The sequence below is a fragment of the Pelodiscus sinensis genome, chromosome 1 (assembly GCF_052426305.1).
Source record: "Pelodiscus sinensis isolate ZL-2025 chromosome 1, ASM5242630v1, whole genome shotgun sequence".
NCBI classification, from domain to species: Eukaryota; Metazoa; Chordata; order Testudines; family Trionychidae; genus Pelodiscus; species Pelodiscus sinensis.
The window spans coordinates 308,063,947-308,078,465 of NC_143052.1; the positions used below are offsets into that span (position 1 = coordinate 308,063,947).

A 14,519-nucleotide genomic window follows, 5' to 3' on the forward strand; every position below is an offset into this window, starting at 1 on the left:
AAATAATGGTCCTCTGGTGAAAATGACTGGTGGACATTGAAGAAAGTGATTTTGAGACATAAATTAATAGCCTTAGAAATCAACCTAGGACAAGAATAACTTGGCAAGCAAAATGCAATGAATAAAGGAGTTGAACATCTCAAGACTAAAGCACTTATCTTCAAACACAATGGGCTTATTGTCGACATGGTAGAGCAATGCACTTTGCAGAGACATGGTTTCTAAAGTGCATCGACAAGTTACATGTTAATTGGTCTTTGTAGACCATGCTGGTGCGTGCTAGCACACTTTAACATCAAGGCACAGTAGGGGAACAGTACATGTTAGCAGGTTCTAGATGGACAATTTAACGCACAATGCATTAGTGCACTTTACAAATCATACTCCTGTAATGAGCACTGCTGCTCCATGTAGACAAGCCTGAAGTGTTGCTAGCTTAAGCTTAGGATGGTTTCTTGATGTTTTCTCAATAAGGATTTCTTTTCCCAGAGCAGTTTTATGTCCTTACATAAGTAAGTTTACAGCATGGTATTAAATCATGATTATAATACTAATTCTTAAGACAAAGTGTCCCTACCACCATTAATCAGGGAAATCATACTAGAGACATAGATACAGTAATTCTCGTAACATGATCCCTAAATTGTTAATTTCAGGAATTGACTATTTATTATTTGTGTTGTGGGAACACCTAGAGACTGCAATCATGGATCAGGCCCCACTGTGCTAGGCACTGTACACACATGAGAAAAAAATACTCCCTGCCCCAAAGTTCTTATAATCTAAAACTTAAATACTACAAATATTTTTGCATGTGCTTATCTTTATGCATTGTGGGTAGTACCAGTAAATCCAAAGGAACCACTCATATGCAAAGTGAAGCATCACCATATGCAGAAATGGAAACTACATTCATGTCATTTATGATTTATGTCACTGTGTTCTAGAGGGCTCTATTTTTTTGCACTTTCTTACACTCTGAAAACATGTCCACATACTGCATACAGCTCCAATATAGTTTTAACTAGTTTCCTTTTCATAACAAATGTGTGATCACATTATTGACTTTGACAATCTGCTAGCCAAAAAGTACAATTCATATGATAGAGCTGTGCCAAATCACAGAGATGGATCATGACAGGGAGGTGCAGAATCTCCCGGACGGGGAACATTGGGTCAAGTTGTTCCATGGCCAGCTTATTACTGATTTTTTTAAAAGTACAGAAAGAAAATAATCTCAATCTTTAGCCAAAATTCAGAGATTCAGGAGAGGAGGGGAGGTAGTTTTTTGGCAAACCATTTTTAGATGGTCTGCCTGTTCTGAGATGTAATATCATGCAAGGTTCTGAAAAGTGCATCCATTAAAGTCACATTTAAAATCCATTCCAACTCTTAAGGCTTTATTCAGCCAGCTGCCAAAAACTGGAACTCCCCTGTGATGTCAAAGTGTACGTCTACACTGCATGGCTATTTCAGGATACCAGAGGTATCCTGAAATAGCTAACCCACATCTACGCAAGCCAACCATTATTTTTAAATATTTTTCAAAATAACGGGAGCACTGTTTCGCCATCCCGGTAACCCTCGTTACATGAGGGATACAAGATGGCTCGAAATAGTGCGTTATTTCAAAATTTGGCGCTGTGTAGACTTGCCAAATTTCAAAATAAGCTATTTCAAAATAGATTTGAAATAAGATATGCAATTTGCATAGTGCAAATTGCTTATCTTATTTCGAGTGTAGGGTGCTATGTAGACACACCAAAAGGGAATTCTGTGTACCAAGGGCTTACAGGGTGTAATGCTAAGGTTTCAAAATGTGCTCTCCAAAAAAAACCAAGCACTTTGAAAGGCTTATTTTTTCCAGTATCCACTAACTCTGGTGACCTTCATTTTTGATTGCTAAGCTTGAACACTTAGCCATCTTATCTTAGGCACACAAACAATAGAAATAACCAAATTTAGAAGACATATTTGAAACTAGTCATTGGTAATCAATGAATGTGTCTACTCTGAATTGAATTGAAGTAAAATCTTGTTAAGTTGCTTCATCTTCATGTTCTGGTACTCAGAACATTATAGAAGGGGCACAGAGCAGGAGTTTCATTGAATATTTCCCCATTCAGGGAATAGCACCAAGGAGATAAATTAGCATACATGAATACTGACAATGCTAAGAAAGACCTTGAAGAATGACAAATTGGAGACTGATAATCAGATTAGGACAACACAAAACAATTTCCATCGCTGACCAACCTGCAAAACAGTTAGCAGATTCCCCCTCAAATTCAGTGACAGATTTTTGTGAAAATTAAAAAAAAGGCAGTTGTCATGGGTGAAAACTTAAGCTATTTAGCTCTAAAAAAGAAAGACCATTTGGCTTTAAAACTGGTTAAATTTCCTCTATAGATATAGACATGATTTCCCTCAAGGGAAAAATTCTCAACTCTGTCAGTATGAAAAGGTTGCTACTGTCCAAATCTGAATTGATTGGGAAATGGCAATATGGCAACCCAGAACCAGAATTCCTTTGAATTCCTGCAAAGTTCTGGTATTAAAATACTGAACAAAGTCATTTATTTCCCCCAGATCTATCAGGAGAGTGAGTGGCAGCAGTCATGGAGGGCTGAGGCTGTGTCTCGACTGCAGGCGTCTTATGGAAGAAGTTTTTCCAGAAGAGATCTTCCGAAAAAACTTCTTCAGAAAGAGAGCATCGACACTGCCAAAGTGCATCGAAAAAGCAATCTGCTTTCTCGAAAGATAGTGTCTACACTGAATGGACACTATCTCGCATTGAAGCTGTAATTAATATACACGGAGTGGCCACTAGGGCAGCTGTGCTTTTTCCTGTCTCTTCTTCTTCTTTCGAAAGTACTCCCTCTTCCCCATCCACACACGCCTTTTTCTAAAAGAGCTCTTTCGGAAAAAGGCTTCTTCCTCATAGAAAGTGGTTTACCAAAGTTGGAAAAACCCCTCTGTTCTTTTGATTTTTTGTCAAAAGAACGTGATTGCAGTTTGGACATGAGTGAAGGTTTTTTTCAGAAAAACAGCTGTTTTTCTGGGAAAACTCTGTAGTGTAGACATAGCCTGTAAGAAATGCATGTTCGTTGTGCAAAAAGAAAATGGTCTCCACCAAGTGGAAAAGAGTTGGAGCAACAAGCAGGTAGAAAAGACAGTATCTTCACCCAGAAAGACAGATCTGAAAGTGACATAGTCACAGTCACTTGGGGGAAGCCAGTGACCCAAAAGCGCTGGCATGCTGCCAATTTAGGCATGCGTCTTAAACATCTTCATCCCATTAATATGATTTATTTGCAATTGGAAAGCCCCACCCACCTCGCTCCTTCTCTGAGTAATGTCAGTGTCTCATTAAAGGAGGTGTTCAGTGAAATAGTCCACATGAGATTGGTGAGCAGGATGAGAATAACAAGCAGGATTTGGCCCTGTGGTCATAAAGAGTTTGCAAAAAGCTTGAGTTTCAAATTCCAATGTCTTTCTGCTTCCTCAACTATAAGGTTTCCAAGAGCTCACACTTATCCCTTTTTTCTAGTGAACTGCAACAAAGTCAAAGCTCTCAAGAGTATTCATTTATTTTTCCTGATGCATCAGTTTTTGGTTGCCTGGGACCAGCATAGAACTACAGCATAGACCGGGGTGGGAAATAATTTTTCATGAAGCAAGATTTTCAAGATTTTGGAAAGTGGTCAAGGGTCACACTCTTCCATGATATTAATAGAGGAGATACAGGGTCTGAGGTGGAGGTTGGGTGCAGAAGGGAGCTTGGGGTAAGGGATTGGGGTGCAGGAGGGGGTGTAGATCTGGGAGGGAGTTTGGATGAAGGAAGGTGTTTTGACCTGGGGCAGGAAACTGGGGGTGCAGGGTCTGGGAGGGGTATGGGCTCAGGAGGGGGACAGATGGTTTGGCTTATGTGGGGTAGAAGGGCAGGTGTGGGGGGACAGAGGGCTGGGAGGAGAGAGTGGCTGGGGTGCCTGAGGCAGGCTCTGGCCAGGTCTCTTACCTGGGTGACTTCCGGCCAGCAGCCCACCAAGTTTCAAAGGCAGCTTCCCTACCTGTCCCATTCCCACAAAGGCGGCAGGGGCCATGTGCATTGGTGAATAAGAACCTGACGGGAGAGGTCAGGGGTACTCTGTGCACTTCCTGTTCTTCAAACAGGCAGCTCCCATTGTCCAGAAATCAGCCAATGGGATTGTGCAGGGGGTGGGAGCAGTATATGAAGCACCATTTCCGCCTCCCCTGGCCTCATAGCTGAGAAAGAAAAACAGCTGCAACAGACACTTTTCTTAGCAAAGTTTGGGGAGGGGGGAAACAGGGAGTCTGCCTGAGGCTCCGCGCTGCACCCATGGGCCAGAACTAGTATTCTGCCCAGGTCTGACATAGACTGTGCACTCATTCTCCCATGCAACTCAATATGAGTCGCTCCAATGGAAAAGTGGTTTTCTACATTGACTGGCTTCTGAAAAAAACTTCATGTGGCTTGGCAAGATGATAATGGAAATCTAAGATCTTGAAAGTACCATGTTGAGGCATATGAGATTTTCATCTTATCTTCTTCAGCTAGAATTTTCATTACCCCACAGGGGAAAAGGGAGGTAGATATTCCTTTCTGTGTTTATAACCTTTTCCTCTGCAATAGCACATTTGTATTACTGAATTGAAAGGCTTAATATGTCTATTCTTTTCTATCCAGTTCATATTCAAAGTCACTGTAATTACGGAAGTAAGTAACATTTGCAAAACAATTAAGTGAGGACTTCCTGAACAAACAATATCAACTTTCATGATTCCGTTTCTGTGTATGTAAATAGCAATTATTTACTCTCTCGTGCAGAGTGTTAAAAAATGGGAAAGAGACATTGTAGTGATCCACATGAAAGATGGGAAACTGACTGACATGTACATCCTGTGACAGGAAACAACCAATAACGATCCCGATTTTGTAACCGTTTTTTCCTTTGCAAACAGAAATTAGTTTAAAAAATTAAAACCTTCAAAGGAATCTTATCTATTTGTTTCCAAATAGAGCTCAATACATGAGTATTGACTTAAGCTGAGGCACTTTAATTGCATTCATTTTACCTCAGGTATGATAGTGCCATACTGATTCTACAAGAGAAATAGATTGCAGCAGTAGGAATCAGGAGGCACTTGGATAAGTGGAGTTTCTGTTTTTCTGTGGTTCTTTCATGCCTATCATCAATTTGTTTTGTACCCTCGCCCCTTTAAGGAAGACTTGAGAAGTTTGATAGTGGCAAAGGTAAGTTTGTTCCCCTCACTCTTTCACAGGGCTCAAATTCTTCCTTTACTTTTCTCCTCCCATCTTCCTCCTCTTCCCTCCTGATACATCCTAGGAATTGTAATTCCTGAACTCAGAGCTACAGGGGAACCACCTAGGAACAAATTTACAAACACAAGCTGGGGTCGCATCTGCACCTAGCTCGGTGTAACAACTGTCCTTTGTGTATTCACAAAGATGCTCCTACCTTAGCTGGCTCAACATTTCCTCTGGAAGTTGTAAAATCCATGTAGGCTTAATCAGTTCCCTCCCTCCCCCACCTTACCATAGTTCAGAGGAATTATATTACACAGATCAAGTAGTTGCGCTGCAACTTATTCTTTTATCCCTCAGCTGGCTTTTGCCCATTGTGATTTATGTTGAGATTATCAACATCTGATTGTTAAGGAATGGACATGTCACAGTAAGCAAATTCCAAAAAGTGGGGTGCTCAAGATTTCTCAGCACAGGACAGGATTGCCTCTTGAACAGCCTGTCCCAAGTTTCCTGGGAAACAAGGTGGACGGTAAAGTTTTCAAAAGAATCTAAGTACCATTTTCAAAATAGACTTAGGCTCTTATAAATATAAATCTAAGTCAACAGGCCTTAGACTCCTAAATCACTTAGGCACTTTTGAATTTTTTATACCTGGCATATTAATGGTTTGAATTTTTTATACCTGGCATATTAATGGTCCTGCCTGCAGAGACTACTCTGCCTCTAGGAATCTGTTTCTCTCCAGGCCTCTGCATCCACTAGAAGGACCAGCCTGACTCTCATGCATCTAAGGGTATGTCTACACTACCCCGCCAGTTCGAACTAGCAGGGTAATGTAGGCATACCGCACTTGCAAATGAAGCCCAGGATTTGAATTTCCCGGGCTTCATTTGCATAAGTGGGGAGCCGCCATTTTTAAAACCCCGCTGGTTCGAACCCCGTGCAGCGCGGCTACACGGGGCACGAACTAGGCAGTTCGGACTAGGCTTCCTAGTTCGAACTACCGTAACTCCTCGTGAAATGAGTAACGGTAGTTCGAACTAAGAAGCCTAGTTCGAACTACCTAGTTCGTGCCCCGTGTAGCCGCGCTGCACGGGGTTCGAACCAGCGGGGTTTTAAAAATGGCGGCTCCCCGCTTATGCAAATGAAGCCCGGGAAATTCAAATCCCGGGCTTCATTTGCAAGTGCGGTATGCCTACATTACCCTCCTAGTTCGAACTAGGAGGGTAGTGTAGACATACCCTAACATAGATTCTCTTTCAAATACAAGGAAACAGACACAACTCATAAAGCACACAAGAGGGAGAAAAACTGACTGTGTCTCAATTTAATTCAGGAATACACAAGTAGTGCTAACACATCATTCAGGAAAGAGAATGAGAGAATGAGAGAAAGAGGGAGATACAAACATATAGGGGTCTCCTAGGCTGTATCTAGACTACACCTCTCTGTCGACAGAGAGATGTAGATTAGACACGTTGAAATATCCTGAACTTCATTAGCATAAACATGGAGCTTTTTCGAAAAAAAAACCAACCCAGCAGTCTAGATGGGGATCTGTCAAAAAATAAACCCTTTTTCGACAGATCCTGTATTCCTCAAAAAATGAAGTTTACAGGATCTTTCAGAAAAGGATTTATTTTTCAACAGATCCCCTCTAGACTGCCATTTTGTTTTGTTTTTTCAAAAAAGCTCAATTTCGAAAAAAAGCGGCAACCATGTTTATGCTAATGAAGTGCAGGATATTTAAATCTCTTCAATTCATCATCAATTTCGACGTGCAGAGAGGTGTAGTCTTGAAAGTAGGAAGAAGGGATCTTGCGGAAAAGGTCTTATTTTCCGCAAGATCCCGTCTAGACTGGTGCTTTTCTCCGGCAAAACCCCGAGCCGGAAAAAAGCGGCAGCCATGTTCATGCAAATGCCCCCACATTTTAAATCCCCCGCGGCATTTGCAATTCCGAAGTATCTCATTAGCATCCCTTTTCCGGAAAGGGGTGCCAATGTAGACACAGCCTGAGGGTATGTCTACACTACAGAGTTTTTTCGAAAAAACATTTGTTTTTCCTAAAAAAACTCAAGTTACGCCCACACTGCAAAAGAAAATCGAAAGAACAGAGGGTTTTTTCCAACGCTGGTAATCCTCATTCTATGAGGAAGAAGCCTTTTTCCAAAAGAGCTCTTTCAGAAAAAGGCATGTGTGGACGGGGAAGAAGGAGTTCTTTCGAAAGAAGAGGAAAGAGGAAAAAGCACAGATGCCCTCGTAGCCACTCCGTCCTTAGTAATCACAGCTTAAATGCAAGATAGTGTCCATTCAGTGTGGACGCTATCTTTCGAAAAAACAGATTTCTTTTTCGATGTGCTTTTGCTGTGTGGACGCTCTCTTTCAGAAGAAGGTTTTTTTTTTTTGGAAGATCTCTTCTGGAAAAGCTTCTTCTGAAAGTAGCCTGCAGTCTAGACATAGCCTGAGAGGCACATATACTTTCATAGTGTTTTTCTGAAGTAGAAAAAACAGAAATTACTATATAAATTATTGAGAAATTCTAAGTAAGGCAGTATATAAACCATAATGGACAAGTCTCTTGTTTTCTATCAGAGATAAATAACACATCAGATTGGTTCCATTTTCCACAGGCTCAATCATGTTCTTCATTTTGTAAGACCAAAACCAAGAATTATCCAATCCATAATTATTTCAATAGAAGAGGCAGACACATAATTAGGAAGAGTTTCCACTTTGGATTCTCTCTATCACGTGTTTTTAAAATCTATTACTCTACTACCAAACATTAATCTAGTTGCCTTTTTGCTGTAAATCCAATGAATTAAAGCTCAAGGAAGATTAAAATTCAAAAACAAAAGCAGAACTCTAGGGCTTATTATAACTTTATTTTATTTTTAGTAAACTTTGTGCTTGATTAATATTCCTATAGAGAACAGGGCCAGCCTATTACTATAATTAACTGCCTAATGCAGGCATTTTCCATATATTACATAATTTTGGTTGCTGAACACAAAAGAGCTGATATTCAGAATGATACAAAATAGAATCAATGTGTTTAATATCAGATAGTATTCCAGAGTACTGAATGTTTGGAAAGTGGCAAACACTCAAGCATTAATTTTCTATAGGATGAGAACATTCCCTGGTAAGCTGGAAAGTGGATCTTTCCAACTTCAACAAAACAGTATTTGGCAGCCTTTGGCCACATACCTCCTCTGCTCTTTTAATGGCAATTAACATCTATAAGGAATACCATAGCAGAGATATTTTGAATTAGCATATGATACAGTGAGAGATGGTTTTGCATTGGCATAATCTGTTCTCAGATGCACACCTGATCTGATTTCATTTCAGATAAATCAACATTGCAAAATTCTGCTTGCCCAGTTTGATGTGTGCTTGGATTTGGGGTGGCGGAGGGCAGGGGGTAGTTCTTCTATTCTTTTTCACTAGCACATAAAACATTTGGCACTTTTTTTTTTTTTTTGCATTACCATCCTGCCTCACAATAAACGGTGGGCAAGCAGATTTTGCACAAGGGTAGGTAAATTTTGCACAACCATTTTACAAAGCTGAAAATGTCATTCCAATGGATCATTTAGACATTTAAGCACAGTCAGCTTGTAGAACTTTTGGCCACTTTAGCAATGTTGAATTTAAAATACAAAGGAACAATTTTAAAAAATGGAATCTTACCGTTAATAAATACATAGACTGTTGATTCTATCTTCTTTTTTACAGCACTTGACGATGCATATTTGCAGCTATAGTATCCAGTGTCATTTGCTTGAGCTCTGATCAAGGTCAGGCTACTACAGAACTGTTTGCCATTCCTTCCACAGGCATATTTAATTACTTTCAGCCTTTTGCTCTCCTTACTTGGAGCTTCAGGCAGAGACCATGAATGAACCATTTCCCCCCTGCAAACAATGATAAGGAAGTAAAAACAATGATGTTGGACTACAATTATATAGCTCTTGTTCCCAAGCTTTCTGTTTTATTATATCAGGCTATTTCTGGGGTTCTCTTTAATCTTGTTCTCCAAAAACAACAACGGAAACAACATACAGCTATTAAACAATTGCTATTGAAGTTGTCCGTCCCGTCCTCCCCCCCCCCCCCCCACCTGCCCCCCGCATCCCAACTCCATTCCCTCACTCCCACAACACTGGTTATTTTTCCAGTTTCAGTAATGAAAAAAAAAGTCAGGTGGATTAATACCCGGGCAATTTATGCAAGCCAAATCATCTGGTTACCTGCATGTGAGATTTAAAGTCTGGCCTGCTCGAATGACGTGCTGTGTGCCTTTTATACTCAGTTCAGGACCTTTTAATTTTGACCCTGAACTAGATCCTAGAAAAACAATAAGAGAAACATTAACAATAGTAAATAGCCTTCCCGTATTCAATCTGCTCACATTCATAGTGCTATCTCTGCAATGCTACAGCACAGCTGTTGGGGGTTTTTTCCACATACTTTCCTTTGGATCAAATCCTAAAGCCCTTACTCAGGGCCCAAGAACCTCTCCAATGGAATTAATACACAACATGGGAAAGGAAGACAGAGGAAACTTCTGCAAGCTTTCCAACACTGCATGTGCTCCAAAATTGTTTCCTTTGAGGGACATGACTTTTCCACAAGGAATTAGCCTTGGGCCCTGTGGGACTGGTGCCATTCATGCAGAAGCTCTCTGCCCTCATAAATCTCACACTGATCACTCCCTGGCTTTATATCCCCAATGAAACAACACTAGCAGGGCTCCCACAGCTAGTCACTGCTCCATGGACATCTGATTGTCTCATCTTTCCATGAGGAATTCCACAGAACCAGCAGGAGGACAATGCGAGCCCCAGTTCCTCCCCCAAATGGATGCCTCGGTTCATGGAGATCTCTCTGTGGAGTCCAGAAGAAGAGGATGAAGCCATGGCTGGCTCCCTTTTCCACATAGTAGGCTGAGAGGCATGCATAGATCTTTAAGGAGACACAAGCTGACCCTCAGTTTGGCTCAGCTCTTATATAAAACTCTCTGCAAAATTAATGAGAACTTTGTAAAGACTAAGTTTCTCAAAATTTACCCCTTTAGATTTAAAACCATCGCCCCTCTATTTAACATCCGCTGTGCTGCAAGCTCCTCTACAGTTTGGTCTGTCTGTGCCCATCATTGTAATGTTTACGCAGAATCTTTTATGTCATGAAACCTTTAAAAACAAGTCAGAGAATTCCTGGGAGGGTTGGGCGAGAATCTTGAACGTACGGATCCTGATCCCCACTCACATTGATAGCAAAGCATTCCAAAAGCTAGCAGCACAATATGCATATGTTAACTATCTTAACCTAAATCTAGGCAGTACCACAAGTTTGGAAAATGAAAGTGATGAGAATGTTTTATTGTATTAAAAGAGTATCTGTAAACCTGAAAGGATTCAAGAGCAATTCTATCTGAAGAGAAAGGGAAAGTATTTTATAGTCAACATAGGAAGGGACTAGCATTACATATACATATAGGCTGTGTCTAGACTGGCAAGTTTTTCCGCAAAATCAGCTGCTTTTGCAGAAAAACTTGCCAGCTGTCTACACTGACCGCTTGAATTTCCACAAGAACACTGACTTCCTACTCTCTGAAATCAGTGCTTCTTGCGAAAATACTATGCTGCTCCCATTCAAGCAAAAGTCCTTTTGCGCAAAGCTTTTGCACAAAAGGGCCAGTGTAGACAGCTCAGATTTGTTTTGCACAAAAGAGCCCTGATCGCGAAAATGGCGATCGGGGCTTTTTTGCGGAAAAGCGCATCTAGATTGGCACAGACGCTTTTCCGCAAAAAGTGCTTTTGCAGAAAAGCGTCCGTGCCAATCTAGATGCTCTTTTCCGCAAATGCTTTTAACGGAAAACTTTTCCATTAAAAGCATTTCCGGAAAATCATTCCAATCTAGACGCAGCCATATTGTCTATTATGCACTGAACTCTGGGGCAGTAAGAGTTTAATCTGTCTATTGTAGGTCATTTGAGAGGGCTTATCACAGGTGTACCCAGGCACCAAATAGGGTACAGATCTATTTCCATGGTGGACTCTGTCTCTGTGCCTATCCCAGGTTCAGCAGCTTTTGCTTTTTAAGTGATATGTGCATGTGAATTTCTTGTCTGATATTTCTGGAAGGCTGGTGCATGAAGACACACATCTTGTACCAGGCCCTGAATATGGAAAGGCTCAAGTTTAGCCTCGCCTTCTTCAATAGTCTTTGCATAGCTGAGAATGCAGCACCAAAGATGACTGATCTCCTGCTCTAGAGGACTTCACCCTGGGCACTGTTACCTGCATTGTTCCAAGGAAGGCAGATTACTTGGAAGACTGTGAATGGAGCATAATGTTGATGGGCTGTAAGTCACTGAGAGTCTCAGTAGGCAAGATAAAGTTTTTAACTGGCAATGGCTGTGAACTAGAGCCAGCTGAGGGCACAGAGCACCAAAGTGATGAGTTCTCAGCAGTCTTTTTTTGCTGGAGACATGAGCCACTGTGTTCTGTACAAGCTATGTTTCCTTGTTGCTTTCCTTCATAACCTCAGATGCAGTGAATTACAATAGTTTTGTATGAGTACTGTGTCCCTTGGATCAATGTAATGCAATGATTGATATGTCTGTATGCACTACTGCCCTCTCTACTAAATGGAACGTTAGACCTGTTCATTTGCTGTCAGTTGTATATCTGGTGGTTGGCTAACAGGACATACAAGCCCTATTACAGTTAATAGAAAGATCCCTTCAACTCTTTGTACACACAGAAGGTCCAGAGTTTAAGCCCTGCTGTAGACCATAAAGTTGCTTGTGACAAAGCTGTAAATTAAAAACACTGGCAAATAAGCCATATGCATCCATGGAATCACTTCTATATGAGTTTCATGAGGTATCACAGAGTGCAAAATTGCATACAGTTATATTAATAAAATACAGCACACCATGAGATTGGCAGGCTGAATACAGAGAAATTAAATGGCAGTTTCCTGCAAAGGTACATTTTTAAAAGAGTGTACTCAGAATCGCTGCAATTTGTTTGAACAATAGTGAGTTGAAATATGGAAATCAGTCTTTCATAAGAAAGCTGTCTTTTTAAAATCTAATGTCACTTCTTTCCCTCCAAATCAAAGCATTTGCCTGAAGACTATTGTTTTAAATAGATAGTTTTGACAAATCAGCACGGCAATGGTCCAGTAACAAATGATACATCAGGGGATTTTTTTTTGTGTTCTCCTCATGAGCAGAACAATTACAAAAGATAAATGCTAGCCCATGATAACACTGGCATGTGTCAAACATCCAATGCCTGGCAACCCATTCTGAGAAATATAAAACCCATTATTTACAAAAGTCCAAACAATCCTTATAGGCTGAAGACTGGAGTCAACTTGTATTTGACATGACATATTAAATGCACATGCTAGAACTTTAGAGAGACCATAAGTGGGAAACAAGAGAGCGATTAGTCAGTCTGAGAACTAGAAAGACAGAGAACCATAAGATTTTTCTGTGCTCAATAACCTCAAAAAAGAATTCCCTTTATATTCATTTACAACTGAGTCTCATCTCTCTACTCCATTGAAAGGCATTCTGCACTTGCAACATGTAAGGTCTTAGCAAAAAGGTGGTTTAGCCTCCATTCAGCACATTCTAACGTGAGAGGTTCAGAGTTCATAGCATTTCCTACTTTTTATTTTCCAAGCATCTTTAAAAAGTCTGTTTACAACCAACTTATATTGCCTCTTCTCCTACTGCAACTAAGCATTATTACATTGATGTTCTTGTCTACACTGAATCACTGGGGCAGTGCCTTAAAAACACAACCTATCTTTAACTGTTTGTATTTACTGAGGCACTGGAAAAATGCAAGTAGCTTCTTTAGAAGAAATCTCTCTTTAAAATACCCCCATGTATTTTGTATGTGTATTCCTGGAGCACTTCCTCAGCACGCTGTAAAATTTGTCATTTTGAAAAGCACATAGGGTCAGTCCTGATGTCCTTACTTAGCTGAGGCAAAACACTTAGTCAAAGTCCATTAAAACCAAGGAGAGTCTTTCCATTGGTTACAATAGATTTTAGAACAGACTCCCTAAAAATATGACCTGAAGCTCACTGAGTGTTGACATGGAGGATTCGGCCAATAGGACTAATGCATTAGCAGTCCCAACAAATTCAAAATCCCTCTTCAATTCGCATAACATAAGAACTAGGAGTCACGAAATGAAATCAATAGGTGGCAGATTTAAAACAAACAAAAGGAAGTTTTTATTTACATGGCGCACAGTCAACCTGTGGAACTCCTTGCCAGAGGAGGTTGTGAAGACCAGGACTTTAACAGGGATCAAGAAAGAACTAGAAAAATTCATGGAGGTTAGGTCCATCAATATTTATTGATGTTCATAGTCTCTGTTTGTCAGGGGCTGGAAATTGATGACAGGAGAGGTATCACTTGATGATTACCTGTTCTGTTCACTCCCTCTGTGGCATCTGGCATTGGCAAGAGTGGAAGACAGGATACTGGGCTTGATGGACCTTTGGTCTGACTCAGTATGGCCATTCTTATGTTCTTAATTCAACGGGACATTTTCCATCTTAAGGATTGCAGACTCAGCTCCCGCAAGACAAATGTTTTCCTATATATTAGTGTCTTGAACATAAATTCTGAATTATTCTGTTACCTTGTTTAAATGTAATTGATTCTTTGGGGAAAGGGCTGTTGTTCCTACATTCAAGTTGTCTTCAGATCACTGTCTTATTTGTTACATTTATTTTGTATATTAAAATTAACCTGAACTTGTCAGAATATAATCATAGGCCAGAACTGCAGCTGGTGAAAAATCAGCATTGCTACATTGAATCTGACCCCCTGCACATGAGTGAGCTCTCATGACAGGTCTTTGTTTTAATTTGCTCTCTACATTTCTGGGGTATTTTCAAGCACCTTTACATACCAAAAGCAGGTGTTTATTCACTAGAGATGAGGTAAGAAAAGATCCTGCCATTGTTTCATAAACTGTTTAAATTAATACAGGTTGAACATCTCTAGTTAAGCACTCTCAGGTCCAGCAACATCCATAATCCAGTATGATTTTAGTTAGCTAGATGTCCACTTATCATGGGTGTGGCCAAGTTTCCTGCGGTCCCATAAAGTTTGTGTACAGCCACCAGTCCTGGCTCTGTGTTCTGTGCTGTTATTTAGCTCTAATTTACCCCACAATATC

At 40.5% G+C, this 14,519-nt stretch overlaps 1 protein-coding gene across 2 annotated transcripts in view; it reads right to left on the reverse strand.

Moving 5' to 3' along the window:
- FLT1 (fms related receptor tyrosine kinase 1) overlaps window positions 1–14,519 on the reverse strand; it is a 162,483-nt gene that overhangs the window by 121,870 nt on the left and 26,094 nt on the right. Inside the window, exons 2-3 of one of the 2 annotated variants that reach the window (XM_006138918.5) lie at window positions 9,548–9,644; window positions 8,988–9,211 (exon numbers count right to left, since the gene is read on the reverse strand). The exons of the other annotated variant lie outside the window; for it this stretch is intronic. Of the exons in view, the coding sequence (XP_006138980.3) occupies window positions 8,988–9,211; window positions 9,548–9,644 (321 nt within the window). The remainder of the gene's footprint in view (window positions 1–8,987; window positions 9,212–9,547; window positions 9,645–14,519) is intronic. 2 annotated transcript variants of the gene reach the window in all.